This window comes from Leopardus geoffroyi, chromosome C1, assembly GCF_018350155.1.
Source record: "Leopardus geoffroyi isolate Oge1 chromosome C1, O.geoffroyi_Oge1_pat1.0, whole genome shotgun sequence".
NCBI lineage: Eukaryota > Metazoa > Chordata > Mammalia > Carnivora > Felidae > Leopardus > Leopardus geoffroyi.
Window position 1 is genome coordinate 17925141 of NC_059328.1, and position 19157 is coordinate 17944297.

Consider the following 19157-nt stretch of genomic DNA (forward strand, 5'->3'; position numbering starts at 1 on the left):
AACGCCCCCCCCCCAAGGCAGTGTGCAGGTATGAACAGCTCATATGCAATGACATGCCTTTGTGAGCAATGGGTGGCTAACTGTCTAAAGGGGGCTTTGGAAGGTCTCACGAGGAGCCCAGACCCCCCCCCTCCCCGAAGGCCATCCCACCCTGAGCCTCCTTACTTTTAAAGATCTCCGAATCGAAGCCAGCATCCTTCCCCACGTAGGCTGAAAGTCCAAGGCAAATGGAGTTTGAGAAGGTTCAGACCTCACATTCCTACTAGATTAGAGGTGTGGGTTTGGGTGTGGGTTTGAGTCCTCCTGGTGGGAGGACCCACCTCCTGGTGGGTCCATCTTTGGCTGCTGGAAGTTCCTTCACCCCTATGGGCCTCTATTCCTTTCTTGGTAAAAGGCAGACAGTGGTTCCTAGCTGATGGTCGTGGGGTTCTGAATAAGTGAGTTCACATGAACCAAGCCCTCAGCCAGAGCCTGACACATAGCTGGTGCCCAATAAATGGTGGCTTTTTCATCCTCTGCCCAAACCCACTGCCAGGATCACACAGTATTCATCGAAGCCAAGTCTGGTCGGACTGGGATTTCTGGTGCAGTTGGGGACAGTCCGCAGGGGAAGGACAGTGCTCAGAGAGCCATGTGGGGGCTCAAGGGTGAAGTCCAAGGTGATGTGACACAGACCACCAGAGGAGAGTAACAGCTCTTGTTCACGTGGAGTGTCTCACGTGCCACATATTAACTCATTACATCCTCACGACACCCTGTCTGTTGATGCCGTTATCATCCCCTCATGCAGAGGAGGAAACTGAGGTGTAATCACCCCGCAAGTACCCCGGAAGCCTGACGCCATGAGGCGACTGGTCCCTGGTAAGGCCCTTCCTGAGTGAGTCCTGGAGAGGGTCAGGAGGCTGCCCAAAGTCACACAAAGTCAGCGACAGACTCAGGATTAGAACCCAGAGCTCCTACCCCCCAACCCAGGGTCTTCTATCAGTTGCTATGGAGATGACAGCCGGGAAGGGGGTGGGAATGACTGTGAACAGGTGCTCCTAGTAGGTGTCTGGCTGGAGTCTGGGGGCCAAGAAGCTGAGTGGATCCTAGGGTTGCTGGCCTTGAGGGAGGGAGGGTTGGGGGTCTGGAAGAAGCGATGGGAAGGATGGGTGGACAGAGGGAGGCAGGGCCCTGATGCCTGACCTTGGCTTGACTCTAGGCACAGCCTATAAGGACAGCTCAGATTCCGCAGCCAGCCAGACTGGCAGAGGGGACAATTGCCACCCAAGATCTATTTGGGGAACAGGGCAGAGGGGTGGAGAGGGCTGTGAAGGACAGTTTAACAAGGTCTGGTGAGAGGCAGGGAGGGGGACTGGACTCCAGCCTGTCTACTGACCAGGGAGTGTGTGTGTGTGTGTGTGCGTATGTGTGTGCACGCACATGCTCACACATGCAGCCTCTCTCTCAGGGCCCTGAAGGCAAGGCAGCACTCTCCTGGGCCCAGAGCTGTGGCTTCCTGGGTACATGCTGCCCTGGTCATGGGGTGGGGGACACAGAGTTATCCCTTCCCAAAGCCTCCCACACGCCAAGCTTTACCTATACCATCGCATTTAATCAGCCTAAGCACCTGAGCCAGGTAGAAGGCGTCCCCCTTACAGGCCCGGCGGCTCAGAGAAGTGGAGTGAGGTGGCCCAGGCTCACTCAGCCAGTCAGTGGCAGAGCCAGCATATGGACGCGGGTCTGGCTGACTCCTGAGTGTCTCCCCTGCTTTACGCTGTCATTTCAGACGTTCCCGGGGGAACCTCCAGGATTGGGAATCACACCAATTGGGAACTGCACAACTGGGAAATATGCACCAGCACCCAGATGGGGCAGTGAGGTCAAGAGGCGAGTTGGTAGGGCTCAGCCTTTCCCCCTGAGGACCCCTCAGGAGGGCTGGCAGGGCCAGGCCACTCTTCCAGGGGTCCTGAGTTAGATCCGGACCCGAGTCCCACCTAACAAGATGAGCACGCTCTTTGGACACTGTGCAGTCTGAGGGAGGTGACTCTCACTTGCTCCGAAGGCCCCAGGGAAGAGAGTCTCTGTGGCTGCCCAGGTCACCTGATCCCAGGTGACCCCCATGTCAAGGGCCCTTCCTCAATCTGACCACAGATACATGTCCTCGTCTGCTCATCCCGGGTTTGCTGTGCGCCAGCCTGGCCGGCTGGAATGGGAATACTTACTTCGGACGAGGACCTTGGCGAAGGAGGAGGCCTGGCCATATGCATTCTTCACCTTCACTGTGTAGGTGGCTGCGTCCTCAATGGTGCATCTGAAAAGGAGAGAAGACACCCCCCCCCCACCCCAAGATTGCTGGGCTCCATCGGAAACTCAAGTCCCCATGTATGGGTAGGAAAGGCGGGGATTAACACGAAGCCCTCGCAGGGGGAGACTTTAGGCTTTAGTTCAGGCCCCACCTCTGAAAAGCTATGTGCCTTTGGGCTAGCCCCTGCCCTTTGGCATGTCTCAATGTCCTTCTCTGAAAAACTAGGGACATAACACCAGCCTAGTCCACCTCAGGTGAACATATGATTGTTATTACTGACTGTGTAAGATCAGAGAGGTTAAGTGACTTGCTCAGAGTCACACAGCACCCAGAATTCAACCCAGCTTCAAGGTGACAAGCTCTCTTACAAGGCATAGTCTCCTGCCCTGTCAACACCTCCAAATCAGAATCCTGGAGCAGCAGCAGGGCACGGACTTGCCCAGGGCATACTGCCAGTCGGTGCCAGAACTGGGCCAGATGCCCAGGTGTTCTCAATCTCAGGCCTGGGTCTCATCACCAGTCAGGCCAACCCTGTCTGGTTCCCAGCGGAGCTTGGGCTGGCTCCACTCCAGAGCCACATGGTGACAGAGTCATCGGTAGGACGTGGCACATCTGGTCCCATAAGCAAGCCGAGGGCTCCTGGGTGTCCCCGCTCTTACCCTGGCTGCACGGGGCAGGAATCCCTCTTGTGTCTGGAACCAGCCCCACCTGCCCCTCCAGGCAACCCCAGCCCTGCATGCCTTCCCTGACTGTACAGCCCCTGGGGCACGTCCCTTTGTGGCACTGAGTGGTCAGACATTTACGTCCACGCATCCCCACTTTGCTTCTGCAGGGTAGGATGGATGTCCTGTCCACAGTCGTGTCTCTGAAGTCCAAGTTGGCTGAGATGGAGGGACTGGCGTACTGGAAAGAACCCAGGTGCAGAGAGCGGCCTCCAACCCGGGCCCTGCCCTGCACGAGCCGTGCAAGACCCCTGACCCTTGGAGCCTGGGTTTCCTGTCCCGTAACATGGACATAACAATGCCTCCTTGCAAGAACAGCGGTGGGCATTATCAATCGTATGCGCACAAACCTAGCGCAGGGCTCAGCACCGGAGGCCACCACGGGGCAGCTCGTGTGAGCACTGTAGCGCCTGCTCTGGGGAGGACTGTGCTCAAATCCCCCGACGGCCTCCCTCCATGCACGCTGCGTCTGCCTTTAAAACCACGCTTACGGCTCACCATCTCCTGATCGGCCCATCTAACTGCTTCCTCTTGTACTCGTACGTGCGCGTGCACGTGCGTGCGTGCGGGGACGTGTGATTTCCCTCCTCCAGCGAGGAGCGCCCCCAGCATTCCTAGCTCATCACTCAGTCCTTCCGGCTGGCCCCTGACTCCACATTACTTCTCGTGTGTTCCGGGCATCAGAATCACGCGGGACTGTCTGCCAAATACCAATCCCCAGGCCCCACTCCAGATTAAGACGTCCTTAATCTGCCTCCTGGGAGGCAAGAGGAGGGTCCCTCCCGCGAATCAGTGTTTTCATAAGCACCCCAGGTTCTTCCTAAGGTGAGGCCGACTCAGAAATCCTGCTCTGGCTTCGGTGCTGGTGGGGTCTGGGGGTCATGGGTCTGGTCTCTCTAGAGCTCAGTCTCACCTCCTGATCTCCAGCGTCAGCAGCCCATAGTTGTTGGTGATTCGGTACTTTCCGGCGGGGAAGAGGCGGGGATCGATTCGCATGTCGTTTTTGTACCTGTGGAGACACGGTGGTCTGTGGCCGGCTGGGTGGCTCTGAGCGGGAAGGATCTGGAGCCTCTCAGACCTGGATTCTAACCTCAGCTTTGTGCTCTTTACTTGCTTATGTGACTCGAGGCAGCACTTTCACTGCACGGAACCTCAGTTGTCCTCATCTGTGAAATGGGAGTAATGAGAGCACTGACCCTCAAACGGGAGAAGATATGTAAAGCTTTTCTCCTGGGCCCTGGGTACTGTAGATGCTCCTGGGAAGCAGAGAAGAGGGAACCTGTAATTAGGGGTAGCTGCCCCTTCCCCTACCAGAGGTACCCCCGGGGACCTGGGCCCAGCTTTTTCCTCCTCTCTGAGGGTGTTGCCAAGGAAAGTGCCCCCATTTCTGCTTCCCTCATCAACTTCTCAGGATGGCAATTCTGTACTTGGCGGTCATTATAATCACTGGAGAGAGCTTTGAAAATCTCCATGCCCAGTTTCTGAACACAAGGCTTTGGGAATTCGTATCAGGAGCTGCTCATTGGTCTCCAATAGCTGTTCCCCCTTATTCTTTTTTTTTTTTTTTTTTAATTTTATTATTTTTTTTAAATTTTTTTTTTTTCAACGTTTATTTATTTTTGGGACAGAGAGAGACAGAGCATGAACGGAGGAGGGGCAGAGAGAGGGAGACACAGAATCGGAAACAGGCTCCAGGCTCTGAGCCATCAGCCCAGAGCCCGACGCGGGGTTCGAACTCCCGGACCGCGAGATCGTGACCTGGCTGAAGTCGGACGCTTAACCGACTGCGCCACCCAGGCGCCCCTCCCCCTTATTCTAAAGGAACAGGATTCACCACTGGGCCACCCAGTGTGTGACATATTTCCTACCCTCTCTTTCCACTAGGTGTGGCCATGTGACTAAGTCCTGTCAACAGGAAGGAAGTACAAGTGTCACAAGGCTGCTATCGATGACCCTTTGTCCCCTTTTCTGTCATTTTCCCCTCCGTCCTACGCCAAGAACGTGGCCCAGGTGGCTGGCATCTCGCACCGGGAAAGACTGGGGCTGCCGGAGTCCCTGAGGGATCTGTGAGCAAAGTCGCCATGGCCGCCCCACCCTGTCTACATCAGGCTCGCAGGTGAAAGAAAAATAAACTTCTTATCTTATTTCAGCCGTTAAAAAAAAATCTCCATGCCCAGGCTGCATCTCAGATCAGTCTGGAGTCAGAATTTCTGGGGTGGGGCCCAGGCCAGAAGTATTCTTTCAACTCCCCACGTGACTGCCAAGGGTGGCCCAGTGGATTGCCCCAGCCCACTGCACCCTGGACACGGCCCTTTGTTTTCTGTGGACTCTGGTGTCTTGTTCTCCCTGCTGTGGGCACTGGACTGTGAGGTGGCCTCGCCTCTGTCCACAGCCCGTTGCAGGGGTTTGGAGGCCTAAGGGGTCAGGGCTGGCAAGTGAAAGTCTGTGAAGGCTGGGAGGCCTGGGTTCTTGACACAGCTGGCTGTGTGACCTTGGGCAAGTCAGTCTCCCTCTCTGGGTCTCTGGGTCAAGAGGCTGCTGCATGGACAGTCAGCCCCCGTGGTGGTTGAGCTTGAAGAGCAGGCTGAAGCCGAGAGAGGGTGCCCCGGCCACAGTCCGACGCCTTCCTGGGACCTGGCTACCCCCGCACCCTGTTTGTGCCCATGGCAACCAAACAGTGCCACACCCACACCCCATCACACAGCCCCTGGGCTGCACCCTCTTCTGAAAGGAGCCCAACTAAGTTTCCTTTGGGGAGAGCAGTGCCTAATCTCGGTACCCAATCTTTTTCCACCTTTCCTAAGCCTGGGGGCCAAAGTCAGGTTCACCCACCCCCACCTATCAGGAACTTTCCAGACACCTCGGCCCGGCCAGCTTCCATCTTTCCCAGAAAAAAAAAAAAAAAAAAAAAAAAAAAAAAAAAAGCAGCAGCTGCAGCTCTGGGCAAGGCCTGGACAGCCAGAGACCTCAGCGCTCATCTTGCCCTCTCTGGGCTCTGGGCTCCTGCCTGAACGACAGGCCCTCGAAGGCATGGGCTGTGCAGATCTCACTGTAAATGGCAGCCAGTCATAAAACAGCATTAAGTGAGACAACAGAGGCCAGGCGCCCAGCCCGGAGCCTGGCTCAGAGAGGCCCTCATAAAAGAGTGAGATTTTTATTCTTTCTCTAAATGTTCTTTTTTCGCATATTTTGGTATTGGATTTTACTTTTTAAGGCTGCTTGCTTCGCCTGGGAGACGGAGTCTGGTATCAGATAGAATCATGGCCAGGGCCCATGTCTGCAGAGTTAACATGGCTAGACTGGGCTTTGCCTAACTTGTCCTGCTGGTGCCCCTGCATTCAGGAAGTGCTCAATGATTGCTGAATGAATGTACTTGCCTGACCAACCCAGTGTGCCAGGATCTTCCTCTTGAGCTGGGGGCTGGGTGTCTGCCGGGGCCTGGACAGAGCCCCGGAGGCCAGTCCCAGGACAGTGAGTGGCCCTGCCCAAAGTGATCGATGATGAAAAACCAGACCCCCCAAACCAGGAGCACCAGGGGCCACCCGAGTCCCTCCTGCTGGAGGTGGGCCTGGCCTTGCTTCCAGCACTTGCCACACTCAGCTCCCTGTTGTGGCAACATTGCCGGCAGGGGTGGAAATGAGTCCCTTTCCTGAGAAGCTCCCACGGAATGCCTTAGATATGGGCCTAAGTGCCAGGGCAGGGCAGGGCTTGGCTGCCAGGCAGGACAGCTGAGGTACTGAACCCCCCCCACCTCCTTAGCCCAGGCCAGCTGGCGGGAGCCGTCCTCCTACCTGACCAGCCACTTACAGGCAGGGACTGCCTCGGTGGCCACAGAAATCCAGCACTCAACACGAATTCTAGCCCCTGGCACACTTTTTTGAATGCATGTCATCTGGCCATGACCAGCTCCGATGCCAACTCCCTTAACGCCTTTCTTGATTGGTCCTGGCCCAAGGGCTTTCCATTTCTCTGACTTCTGAGGAATTATTTGTGCTTCAAGGGAAAATAACAATTGCAAGGATGACTTTCCTGGTCTCTAAGCCGACTGGAAGGAGGCTGGGAGGAGATCTGAGTTTGAATTCTGACTTAAACTGGCTGTGGGACCTTAGGAGTAGACAAGTCACATTACCTCTCTGAGCCATGGGTGGCCACAGGGCTCAAACGAGAAGAAAGTGCTGGGTCAGTAAAAATGGGTTCAAGTATAAGATGCTGCTGTTTCCTTTGTGATCCCTGTCATTTGTGTGCTTATCCCCTCTCTCCTACTAGACCACGGTGTATTCACCCTCAAGATCTGGCTTATGTGTTGCCTCCTCTGAGAAGACTTCCCGGATCCTCAGGAGGAGGGGGGATGGGGGAGGCAGCCACTTCATCACCTTTATCTTTACTCTTATTTCAAATTACACCCATGAATGCACTTCTCTCTGAGTTGACATTTCTCTTCTGAGCTGAAAGTTCTTTGAGGGAAGACTGTGTGTGGTTCGGGCCTGGGGCAGATTATGCTCCTGGTAACGATTTGTTGAAATCCTTTCCTTCTCCCCCAGGATGTCTGACTCCCTGCCGAAAGACCCAGGGGGAGCTCAGTAAACAGTGGCTCAGCTGCGTGAATGATCCCTCAGGTTAGGACTGAGGGCCCCCAAGCTGCCACGCCCACCTCCACCTCCACCACGCCCACCTCCACCTCCACCACGCCCAGTCCGAGGACACCTCCCACCTCCCCGCCCCTCCCTCTGCCAGCAAGGCCTAGACTGTAGCTCTGCTATGGTTACAGTCCCAGGAAGGGCATCTTCTGCTTTCCCAGCACCTTTCAAGTTCTGAGGGCTTCCACGTAGCTGTGGCATTAGATCCTCACCACATGCAGGCTGGGCAGGAGGCCTTCAACCCACTTTACAGAACAGGAAACCGAAGCAGGACCAGAGAGGTTGTGGTGTGACCGAGACCACCCACTGAGTTAGTAGAGAGAGCTGGGTCTGGACACAGGGCTCTCACTCCAGGTCTGAGCTCCTGGCGGGGGGGCTGCCCTCCCCGCCTCCCCTCCTGCTCCTCTGCCCCCTGCCCTGCCTCCTGCTGTCATCCTCCTACCCCCGAGACGCCCAGCTCAGAGCAGCTGCCTTCTCATGCCACCAGAATCATATTTTTACAAGTGCTGGCTCCCCGGTGGCCCAGTCTTCCTGCCCCAGGCTGGCTGGGAGGAGGCTAAGAATAACTCGGCCTGAGCCTCCCAGCAGCTGCTGCTCTCTGGGGGGTGGGCAGAGCTCAGGGTCTGTGGGGCTGGGTTCTTCTCAGGCAGCAAGAAGTTCTGGGGGAGGAAGTTCGCTCCTGGGAGAGAGGTGCTGGGCCGTAAAGAACTCACGCTCGCTCCTTTAGCCCTGGAGGCTCGGAGCACGGGGGCAGGGTGAGGACCCCTTCTCTCCTGCCCCGGTGGCTTACCAGGTGACCTGGGGTGGAGGCGAGGCCTGGACAGTGCAGGTCAGCAGAACTGTGGTGTGCTCCCAGACGGCATGGGAGCGCAGAGGGATCCAGAACCAGGGCCCCCGGCCGGAACACAGCTCTCTCAGCTCCTTGGCCTCCCGGACCTTCTCCTCCGTCTGGAGGCGGGAAGGGATCTGTGACTCCCATGAGCCAGGGGATCACATCTCCCCCATCTTTGCTGTCACCTTTCCCCCTGACACTCAGGCTCTGGAGTCACACCCACATGGACTGGAGCCCCCCAGGCACAGGCAGCTGAGAGGCAAGGTGGCACAGAGGGCAGGGGCCTTGGAACAGCTGGCCTGGGGTCAAGGCCGGATTCTGCCACTTCCTACCTGTGAGACCATAGGCAAGTCCTCAGTTTACTCATCTGTAAAATGGGGATGATAACAATGTCCCCCCCACCTTTCTGTGGGGTTGTAGTGAGGATGAAATGAGCTAATACGTGAAAAAACATGGGCACGGAGAAAGCCCATGTATGTATTAGCTGTGGCTCTCTTGCCCTGGGGAGGGGGCACGGAGAGTGGCTTCAGCTCCCTGATGTTTGTCAGGAATAGTGTGTCCCGAGGCTCTTCTGTGTTCTCGGCACTGGCAAGGTCACTGGACAAGCTTAGTCTTGTTCAATGGCCACCCCCACCCCGAGAGTTGATACACCACATACATCTGTTTCACGGATGAGAAAACCGAGGCTCAGCGAGGGGAAGTTGCTTGCCCAGGGTCACACAGCTGGAGGGCTGGGACGCCGGGATTCAAACTGGGTCCAAGACCAGGGCCCAGACTCTTTCCTGAATGTTCAGCTGCCTCTGGAGAAGGGGGTAGATGAGGTGGGCGGCCCGTGATGGGGTGCAGGTCCCAGGACTCCTCACCCGTCGTCTCAGTGCCTTTCGGTCGCGTCTCTGGCGCAGCAGCCACTGGGTCCGAAGGAAGGCGATCTCCGTCCTCTCCCAGTCATTGCCGAAGCCCACCCGCTTCTGCCCTCGCTCCTCCAGCTCCACCGCAGAGGTCTGGCGCCTCAGCTGGGCCTCCCTGTGTGGCAGAGGCATCAGGGGCCGAGGGCCCGGGGTTTGTGGGGGCACCCCAGCCAGGGCCACCCGTTCTCCCCCACACCCGGCATCACCAGCTGCTCTTTAAGCTTCTGGAGGACAAGAGCGGCTTTTAATCCTCTCTTGCCCCCAAAATACCCGAAATGGGCCCTGCTTACAGTAGGTGCATAATAAGCACTACGGATACCGTTGACAAGGCTCTTTCACAAATTTTTGTTCCTTTTGTCTTCACGACGACCAAGTGGGCAGGAATAGTCCCCCTATTTTACAGAGCAGGGACCTGAGACTTGGTGACTCGGCCAGTACCAGGACCCAGGCCTTCTGGCCCAGGACAGCCTCCTGCTGCTCTCAGGTGAAGCCTCGTGGTGAAGTGGGGACCCCCACCCTCTCCACTAGGGATGGTCCCTCACTACTGCCTGTGGACCCGTCCGGAGTGTGGTCTGAGCTCTTGTGCTAGACGTGGAACTTTGGGCAGATTCTTTAAGTCCCGTGTGGCAGTGTAGTGGAGGCAGGGGACTGGCCAGGATGGCCCATTCTCAGCCCGGTGTTCGCCGCAAAGGTCACCTGACTTACCAAGATGTCTCTGAGGAGGCTGTCAGAGCCAGGGCTGCTGCGAGGGCGTAGTCTGCGGCGGTGAACTGAAACTCTTCCTCGCTGTCGTGGGAAAGGGGAGTTAATGGCGCCTGCAGGATTGCCTGGGGATCTGGCTGGGGCATCCCTGAGATTAGAGCTGCATCTACCTACCCCTGTCTCAGTACACTAGCAGGCATGGCTGTGCCTCCCCACTGGCTGATCTCTACAAAGCAGGGCTGTGCCTCCCCCCTCAGACTGGGACCTCCAAAAGGCAGGGCTGTACCTCCCCCCTCAGACTGGGACCTCCAAAAGGCAGGGCTGTACCTCCCCCCTCAGACTGGCATCTCCATAAAGCAGGGCTGTGCCTCTCCCCTCAGACTGGGATCTCCATAAAGCAGGGGCTGTACCTCCCCCCTCAGACTGGGATCTGCATAAAGCAGGGGCTGTACCTCCCCCCTCAGACTGGGACCTCCAAAAGGCAGGGCTGTGCCTCCCCCCTCAGACTGGGACCTCCAAAAGGCAGGGCTGTACCTCCCCCCTCAGACTGGCATCTCCATAAAGCAGGGCTGTGCCTCCCCCCTCAGACTGGGATCTCCAAAAGGCAGGGCTGTGCCTCCCTCCTCAGACTGGGACCTCCAAAAGGCAGGGCTGTACCTCCTGCCTCAGACTGGCATCTCCATAAAGCAGGGCTGTGCCTCTCCCCTCAGACTGGGATCTCCATAAAGCAGGGGCTGTACCTCCCCCCTCAGACTGGGATCTCCAAAAGGCAGGGCTGTACCTCCCCCCTCAGACTGGCATCTCCATAAAGCAGGGCTGTGCCCCCCCCTCAGACTGGGGACCCCTAGCGGGTAGGGCAATGGCTGGGGTGGGGTCCCTGATGATCCCACCTGGTGCGGAAGGTTCTCCTCCGCACTGAGGAACCCATGTGCAGGTGGTGCTGCCGCTCCTCCTTGTGCGCCTCCTCCTGGCGGTGCTCCAGCCGGTGGACGACCTCCGCGGCCTGGGGGGGCCGGGGCTCCCCCACATTTCCGGGGCTGTGGGGCAGAGTCATGGCTGCGAGAGCAACAACCTGCGGAGCCAAGGTGCGCGGTCACACCACCAGGCATCCGCCCATTCCTGCCCCATGTGGTCGTCCCAGCATCCCTGGGGGGGGGGGTGGTTTGTGGGGTGGGCGTTCATGCTCCAGTGGGCAGAGCGGGGCATGGAGGCCGGGGCGGGGCAGGGACCTGGCTAACGGGACAGCGGCAGGCTTCGCACCCTGAGCCTGCCTAACGTCCCGCGTGCAGCTGAGCGAGTGCAGCCCCGCGTCGCGAGCAGCCCCTGGGTTCTAGCTGCAGCCCAGCCTTAGTCTCTCCCGTGACCTGCGTCGAGCCCTCCCTTCTCTGGGCCTCAGCTTCTCAGGTGATGAGCGATCGGACACCGTGATGTCCGAGGGCTGCGCTATGACTCAAGATGGGCAGATGTCCTCACTCTTCCTGCCTGTGCCCGCTCAGCCCCACTTTGCCTGCACTGGCAGCCTGGCCTCTCTTGGAGAAACCTCTTCTTCCTCCTGGCCTTCCCAGCCCCACTCAGGCTTCACAGCCCAAGCGGAGAATGCTTCCATTGGCACATTGGTCGTGCGCGGAGACTCTGGGCGCGGTCCCGCTTCTCATGCCAGTTTCCAAGTGTGTCCCCTTGGGTGAGACTGTGTGATGTGGTTTTCTCATCGTGAAAATGGGTCGACTGGCCTCCCGGGGTGGTTGTCAAGGTTGGATGAGTGCTTGGAGCATAGTAATTCCCATGTAAATGTTAGACATCAGCATTAGTTTTCTAAGAATGCCTGCTGAAAAACTATAGGCGACCTAGAATTTTCCCTACTCTAATCCTTGTTATGCTTTTCTATCTCCACTCCAGTTTAGCTCTGATTCAAAGATGCCTCCTCCTCCTATTTAATGACTTCCTATTTATACATCTTGACTCTTCAACAAGATTATAAGTGAATTAAAAGTAATAACAGTGAGAGGCGCCTGGGTGGCTCAGTGGGTTAAGCCTCCAACTCTCGATCTCGGCTCTCTTGGTTCGTGAGATCAAGCCCGGGTCAGGTTCTGCGCTGACAGTGCAGAGCCTGCTTGGGATTCTTTTTCTCCCTCTCTCTGCCCTTCCTCTGCTTGCCCATGCACACTCCCTCTCTCTCTCTCTCTCTCTCTCTCTCGCTCTCAAAATAAATGAACATTAAGCAAAAAAAAGTGACACAGTGTTTACTGTGTGCTGTCCCATTGTTACCCCATTTTTTAAAATAACTTTTTTAATGTTTATATTTATTTTTGAGACAGTGAGAGACAGAGCGTGAGCAGGGGTGAGGCAGAGAGAGAGAAGGAGACACAGAATCCGAAGCAGGCTCCAGGCTCTGAGCTGTCAGCACGTGGGGCTCGAATTCATCAACCGCGAGATCATGACCTGAGCCGAAGTCTGATACTCAACCGACTGAGCCACCCAGGCGCCCTGCATTATTACCCCATTTTACAGACGAGGAGGGAAAGTGCTTGCTCAAGGTCACCCAGCTGGTGGTGGGGCCATGACTGGCACCCAACTCTGAGCTCTCTTGACCTCTATGTCACGTGTCTACTCAAGGCCAGGCCTTGGCTGTGGCAGGGGACACAGCGGGCCGCACGGCCTTTCTTCTTGTAAGGGGATCCCAACCGAAGGATCCCCCTTTTGCATTCTCGAGGCTCAGGTCTGGGCCACAGGTGGTGGCCGGTAGGGTTGGATCATATCGGTGTGGAGGAACCTGTGTGGAGCAAATCCATGGATATGGAGAGGCAGGCAGGGAGAGCGGGAGGCCCATGAGTGAGCTGGCTTTGGATTCTCGTGCCAAGTTCTCTCCCAGATTTTGGCCTCGGTGTCACCACCGGGTCTCTGGGTCTCTGAGGGCCCCTCTGATGCTGAAGCTCTAGGATGCTTGGCGGAATCCCTGGTGCCTTCCATACCTCCTCCAGGTGGGAATTCTGGTGGGCAGGCCACTGACCTGGGAGGGTCCTTGCCGGGCTTAGGCCTGAAGTCACCCGTGGCTCCAGCCTCCCCGGGGGGCCTCCCGGCGGTGGTGGAATGTGTGTGTATGCCAGATTCTGACCTGGGTGGGAACATGGTGCCTGGGAGACCACTTCTCTAGGTCCATAACCTGGGAGATGGGCCGCCGGCCTCATCGGAGCTCTGTGGCCTGAGGGGCTGGTTATGGGGAGTCAGGGGGGCTCAGGCTGCTGAGGGGTGATCTTAGTGGACCTTTACTCCTCTAGTTCTGAAAAGCTCGTTCCCTTTCAGTGTCTGGATTACTGCAGAATGTCAGTCAGGACCAAGGGCCGCACCGAAACTTCCTTGGCCTCCTGCAGGTGGCCTCAGCAGGACGTCACGGGACCATCACCCCTTCAGCTTCCCATCTGGCCCCTCCTGAGGAAAAGGGTCTGCTGGCACCCAGAGGATGGCTGGCCCTGCTCGTTCTGCCCCTCCTTCCTCTCACAGCCCCAGAGGAGAGCTCTGGGTACCACCCGAGGCGGGACACCCTCCCCACCGCCTCCCCCCCCCCCCCCCCCCGCCCCGCCACCACCAGCTTTTCTGGGACACCGTGGCCCTGGCCCTAGCAGCTGAGGAACGTTTCCTGGCGTCAGCTGCTGGCTCCCTTCCTCGGATGCTCTGTTCCTGATTAGCGCCGTGCAGGGGTGTGTGTGTGTGTGTGTGTGTGTGTGTGTGTGTGTGTGACTGGCACTCATCCTTGACCTCCTGGGCCTCCCGCAACCAGACCCCCGGCTTTAGTGGATGAGGCATCAGTTCTTTTTAAAGCACTGACTGAGGCTTGGGATTAAGAAGCAGTGGGAGGGCAGCGCCACGAGTGCCTGGCGGGGAGGGGTCGGCGGGGTGTGGGCCCGCAGGGAACCCCCCACTCCCACCCCGCCCTCCCCCGGGGGCGCAAGGCCTGGGCTCTTGGTCCCGCAGCACGGCCTCCCCTTTTCTCCCGAGCCCCCGTCTGCTTCCCCTCCAGGCCGTCTGACAGGCAATGCGGCCTCTGCCCCTTTCTCAGGAGGGAAAGAGAAGGACACAGAGGCTGAGGGACTCGCGGAACCTGATGGCAGAAAGCTGGGTCCTCTGAGTGGGCCGTGCTCCACCAGCTCCCGATCCAGAATTCTGACCCTGCCACTGAGTAGCTGGGGCCACCCCTTCCTGGTCTGGGCCTCGGGCTCCTGCCAGTGAGCCCAGGCTGGACGCGTGCCCTCCTGGCCCTGAAATTCGGGCCTTGAGGGCTTACTCCCTTTCCCTGCCCGCCCGGTGGGCCAAGCAGGCCTCCGCCAGCGCTGCTCCGGCTTCGCGGGACCTGCCAGCGCGCCCGGCCCCTTCCACTTGTCAGGCACCCGCGACGGTCTCTTTTCCAGCCTTCACATCACAGAGGGCTCAGGCCAGAGGACCGAGGGCCACGCAGGACAGTGAGAGGGGCCAGGGGTCTCCAGAATCCCCTCCCATTTTTACTCAGAGTGCTGCCTAAGTACGTGTGTACTTTCCAAATCCCCCAGGGTCCTTTCCCAACACACACACACACACACACACACACACACCCCACTCGCTAATGGAAAGCTGAGGGTCTTACTTTCTGAAGGCGTCCCTCCCCACCTCTGATCCCTGGAGGTAACTCACAGAAGCAGCTGTGCCCACTTAGGCGTCTCTGGAGAGAAGATTCCAGAGGATGGGAGGGACTTCGGTTCCTTCTTGCCCTGGGCTCAGCGGGGACTGGAAGAAGAATGTGATCCTGGAGCCTGCATGGGCCTTAAATATAGCAGTGCTGAGACAGTTGATGACAATGGATGGGAACTATGGGGGGGGGGGGGGCACAGAGAGGAGGGGCCGTCCCATCAGGCCAGCGCTGCTCAGGCGGCAGCAACAGGTGGAGCTGTCCCCACCCCCACCCCAGCCTCCGCACACAGCTCCTGCCCTCTGCGTGATCCCTTCTGCCCAGTTCTAGCCCCCACCCCCTAAGTGCGGTAGAAAGAAGGTAACAGCTCTGGCCTGGTCGCGGGAAAAGCAGATAAGGGGTGGGGCTGCCGGGGGCTCCGACTGGTGCCTCCGACTGGGGGAAGACCCCCAGCTTCTCCGATCTGATCCCCCTGAGAAAAGTGGATACGGCGAGACTGGACACCAGTCATGAAGACAGTGGAAGGAATGTGACCTGAGGCGGGTGTTTCGAGCTTATACGTTATCACTGGCCGGAATGGAGGCATGTGGCCTCTCATGCCAGCAGCTACTGGCCCGGCCCTGCCCAGCCACGGTCAGCGGGGATGGGGCGAGGCCCGGGAGGGAGAGGAGGGGGAAGCTACCTCTTCCTGCACCGTCCGCGTCTCTCAGGCTTCCAGAGTGGCCACGACAGGACCCATCTTTCCAGCCTCTGGCACACCCCTCCCGTACCTCGGTTCTTTCCCCCACGTTCATTCACACCCACCCTTCGCCAGGCAGAAGGGAACAACACCCATGATGTGAAGGAATGGGAGGGAAATTTAATCTAGGCGGGGAGACAGGCGGTTAGAGTAGGGGGTGAATCGGGAAGGTACACCCGAGCCAGGTCTCAGGGGTTAAGCAGGTTTGAGGAAGCGGGTGCCGGCTCTGGTCCAGAGAGCACAGTTTCCCACCCCGGCCTCCTCCCGGGACCTCAGGGCGGGGTGGGGGGGAGGGCAGCAACACTACATCTGTCACTTTTCCTAGCGTCTCAGGGTCTACTCATGTGAAAGGGGGGGGGAGAGAGAGAGAGAGAGAATGCAACTGAGCTCTTTAGCTACCATGTTAATCTCCTGCCCTATTTGAAAACCCCTTTCTAGGGGCGCCTGGGTGGCTCCGTCGGTTAAGCGTCCGACTTTGGCTCAGGTCACGATCTTGCAGTCTATGAGTTCGAGCCCCGTGTCGGACTCTGTGCTGACAGCTCGGAGCCTGGAGCCTGCTTCAAAATTCTATGTCTCCCTCTCTCTCTGCTCCTCCCCTGCTCATGCTCTGTCTCTCTCTCCTTCAAAAATAAAAACATTGAAAACCCCTTTCTAAGTATGCCTGTGTCCCCCCTTCCTCCCTGGCTGCCATGTTAAAAGCATCTTTTGTGGGGAGAACATTTGGTGGCTCTCTTCCATCTTGTACTCAGTCAACCTCAGACGGCCTTCCCAAGACCCGCATGTATACATTCTCCGTGAGGTGTGAGAGTGAATCGGACGGCAGAGCAGGGGCGGTGTGGGCTTCTAGGCCAGCAGGAGCCGGGCATTTAAACTGCTCCTGGAACCCCCTTCCCCCCAAGGCAGCCTGTGGACCAGGTGGCTGTAGGACCTTGGGGAAGTCATTTAACCATTCCGGTTCTGTTACCTATACAGCGGTGTCAACTCTGCTGGCCTGGCAGTGTGACTGAGAAGGTTCCGGTAGGGAAGGTGGAGCCGGCAGCACGGTGACTGGCACCCACAGAGGCCTGTGAAACAGGAACTCCACTGGTAACTCCACAGCAGTCGGAATGTGGGAGCTCACCCTCCTTCCGTGTGTGGGATTCCCATTCACCCCAGTGATGCCCTCGCCCCTCACGGGGATGTCACCTCAGGGAGAGTCGGATGTGCCGTGAAGTGCACACAGCTGACCCCGCAGGTCACAAGGCTGAGCAGAGGTGAGGCTTGGAATTACATAAACCTGGGTTTGTTTGCTTGTTTATTATTTTAAAAAACGTTTATTTATTTTTGAGAGAGAGAGAGAGAGAGAGAGACAGAGCATGAGCAGGAGAGGGGTAGAGAGAGAGGGAGACACAGAATCTGAAGCAGGCTCCAGGCTCCGAGCTGTCAGCACAGAGCCCGACGCGGGGCTCGAACTCACAAGCTGTGAGATCATGACCTGAGCCGAAATCAGACGCTTAACCGACTGAGCCCCCCAGGCGCCCCTAAACCTTGGTTTAAATCCCGACCTCTGGCACCTGCACTCATTCATGGAGGAACCCTGGCCTCCTCTCTGGGCAATACTTATCTTGCAGAATGATTGTAAGAGTCAAGCGAGGTTAAAATGCATACATTGCCCGATAAAGTACCTGGCTGGCGGCCAGTGCCCCTCCATATTTCCTTCTCTCCTTTCCTTCTCATCTGCCCCCTTTTTTTGCGTTCCCCGGATGTATGAACATTAAGGACAGTTGTTTAAATGCGCCCAGCAGCCACCCTGAACTTCCATATCACTTTTTCAGACCACAGCCAAACCGTGGTTTTTGGGGGGATGGCTTCACCTGGTGGCCAAGCAGAGTGCTGTCTGGCCCCATGCTTTCTCTCACCACCTCCTTTCTGCCTGCTTGTCTCCCATCCCTCCCTCTGTTGTTCTCCTCCCCACCCCCTCAGTTAATTCCAGGTACTGTTCTTGTCATACTTTCGGTCTAAGCGTATCTTCCTTTTGCCGCTTCCTCCTTAGAGTGGGAAAGGAAAACGGGCTCGAGCAGCCCAGGGGCTGAGCAGGGGGCTAGGGTCTCAGGGCTGTGACCCACCAGCAACAGCAGGTGAGGCCATTCCTGTCTCTGTCCCACTTTCTGGAAGCTGGGGTGGGGACAGCGACAGGGGACAAGCCTTAGCCCTGACATGTGGTCATAACATCCTTGTTCAGTCTGACACTCAGACCTGGGAGGGGCACAGAGGGATCCAGCCTCGGGGACCCCAGAGGGGTCCAGTCCCAGGGGCTCTATTCTCTGGGTAGGAGACTCAGGCAACCCCTGTATGTTCCTGGGACCGGGGGCCTTGAGAGGCCAGAGGTCTGTGGACTTCACAGGTGCATGTGCTACCCGAGTAGCCTGGACCCCCACCCCCACCCAGGGGATGGGTGACTCCAGGGAGGTGATTTGAGGCTGTGGACAGGGAAACTGGTGGTGTGAGGGCATTGTTCCCTCCACCTGCCCGAGAGGAATCGCCGAAGGTGTTTATTAGAAATACAGATGCCCCAGGAGCGGTGGATTTAGCAGGGCTGGGGTGGGGCCGGGGAAGCTGTGTTTACTCCTGGGCCGGGCTCTGCTGTGAACACTGGGCTAGATGGGGCCAGGCTATGGGGAGTCCTGGTAATGGGGTCAGGGCCTAGGACACTCAGGGATGCCAGTGCCTCATCCCAGCTCCAGGGGGCCTCAGACACTCTGCCTTCTAGCTGCTTCCAGCCCTATCTGCAGGTCTGGGCTGCCTGCTTGGGAGACCAAAGACCTGGTGCCTGTCCCTCAGTGGGGACAGGGCGTCCTGAGGAGGGTTACAGGGCTCAGAGCCATTCATCTCTCTCCTCAGGCACTCAGACGCCACCCTCCGAGAGTCAGGGAGTAGTTGGGACATCTGTCTGTCACCCTGAGTTGCTTAGAGACCTTCACAGCCCGGTGAGTCAGAAGAGGTGTTTAGGGCCTAAAAAAATCATCTCTGTGACTCCTCAACCCTCTTACCTGGTGAGAACAGTCAAGCTGTTTCTCATTACTGAACAAGGTGAAGAGAGTCAACCTTTGGCCAAGTTCATCTCAAGGGACAGAAAGCAGACTTGTTTGCAGTGTGGGGGGAGGGGAACAATCATTGGGGCCACCTCAGCAGCTGCTGAGAGAGCGGGCTGGGGTCATCAGGAGGGTTGCCCACCCCTCTGTTATGGAGATATTGGGTCTAGACCAGTGACCCTGAAGATGTTAAATACTAATTACAAACAGATAAGAGCACAGCACCTGGTGCTGTGTTGGTGGGCGGGGGGGGTGGTGAGGAAGAGGAGGGGAGACATATCTGGGTACAGAGCAGAGAGGACACTATATTCGGGAAGGTCATGCTCAGGCAACCCCGACTTTGGTCCTGTTTCTCAGAAATATTCAGAACGGGCTTCAGGACAGGAGGGTGATGACAGGTCCTGGCCCCTTAAGGACCCCATTGGGGCCCCCTTCTTTAATCCCCATGAGTCTCATCTCTGAGCATCCAAACCAGCGTGGAAAGTTCCTTCTCGTGATGAGGATGAAAAGCACTAGGTTTGAGCTCCAGCTAAGTCATGCTGCCCCTCCCCGAGTCCCTTCTCTCTGGGCCTCGGTTATCTTATCACAGGGCTCATCTGAGA

At 57.5% G+C, this 19157-nt stretch overlaps 1 protein-coding gene across 2 annotated transcripts in view; it reads right to left on the reverse strand.

The window, feature by feature from the left end:
* The window catches only part of MYOM3 (myomesin 3), a 48619-nt gene extending 33355 nt beyond the window's left edge, over positions 1-15264 (reverse strand). The window contains exons 1-8 of one of the 2 annotated variants that reach the window (XM_045482174.1): positions 14751-15264; positions 10979-11160; positions 10092-10172; positions 9342-9501; positions 8437-8594; positions 3923-4018; positions 2205-2293; positions 166-210 (exon numbers count right to left, since the gene is read on the reverse strand). In XM_045482174.1, the coding sequence (XP_045338130.1) occupies positions 166-210; positions 2205-2293; positions 3923-4018; positions 8437-8594; positions 9342-9501; positions 10092-10172; positions 10979-11142 (793 nt within the window). In that variant the 5' untranslated portion in view covers positions 11143-11160; positions 14751-15264. Of the gene's footprint in view, positions 1-165; positions 211-2204; positions 2294-3359; positions 3475-3922; positions 4019-8436; positions 8595-9341; positions 9502-10091; positions 10173-10978; positions 11161-14750 lie in introns of those variants that run through there. The other variant, XM_045482175.1, reaches the window with a different exon arrangement.
* Positions 15265-19157: the final 3893 nt, after the last annotated feature.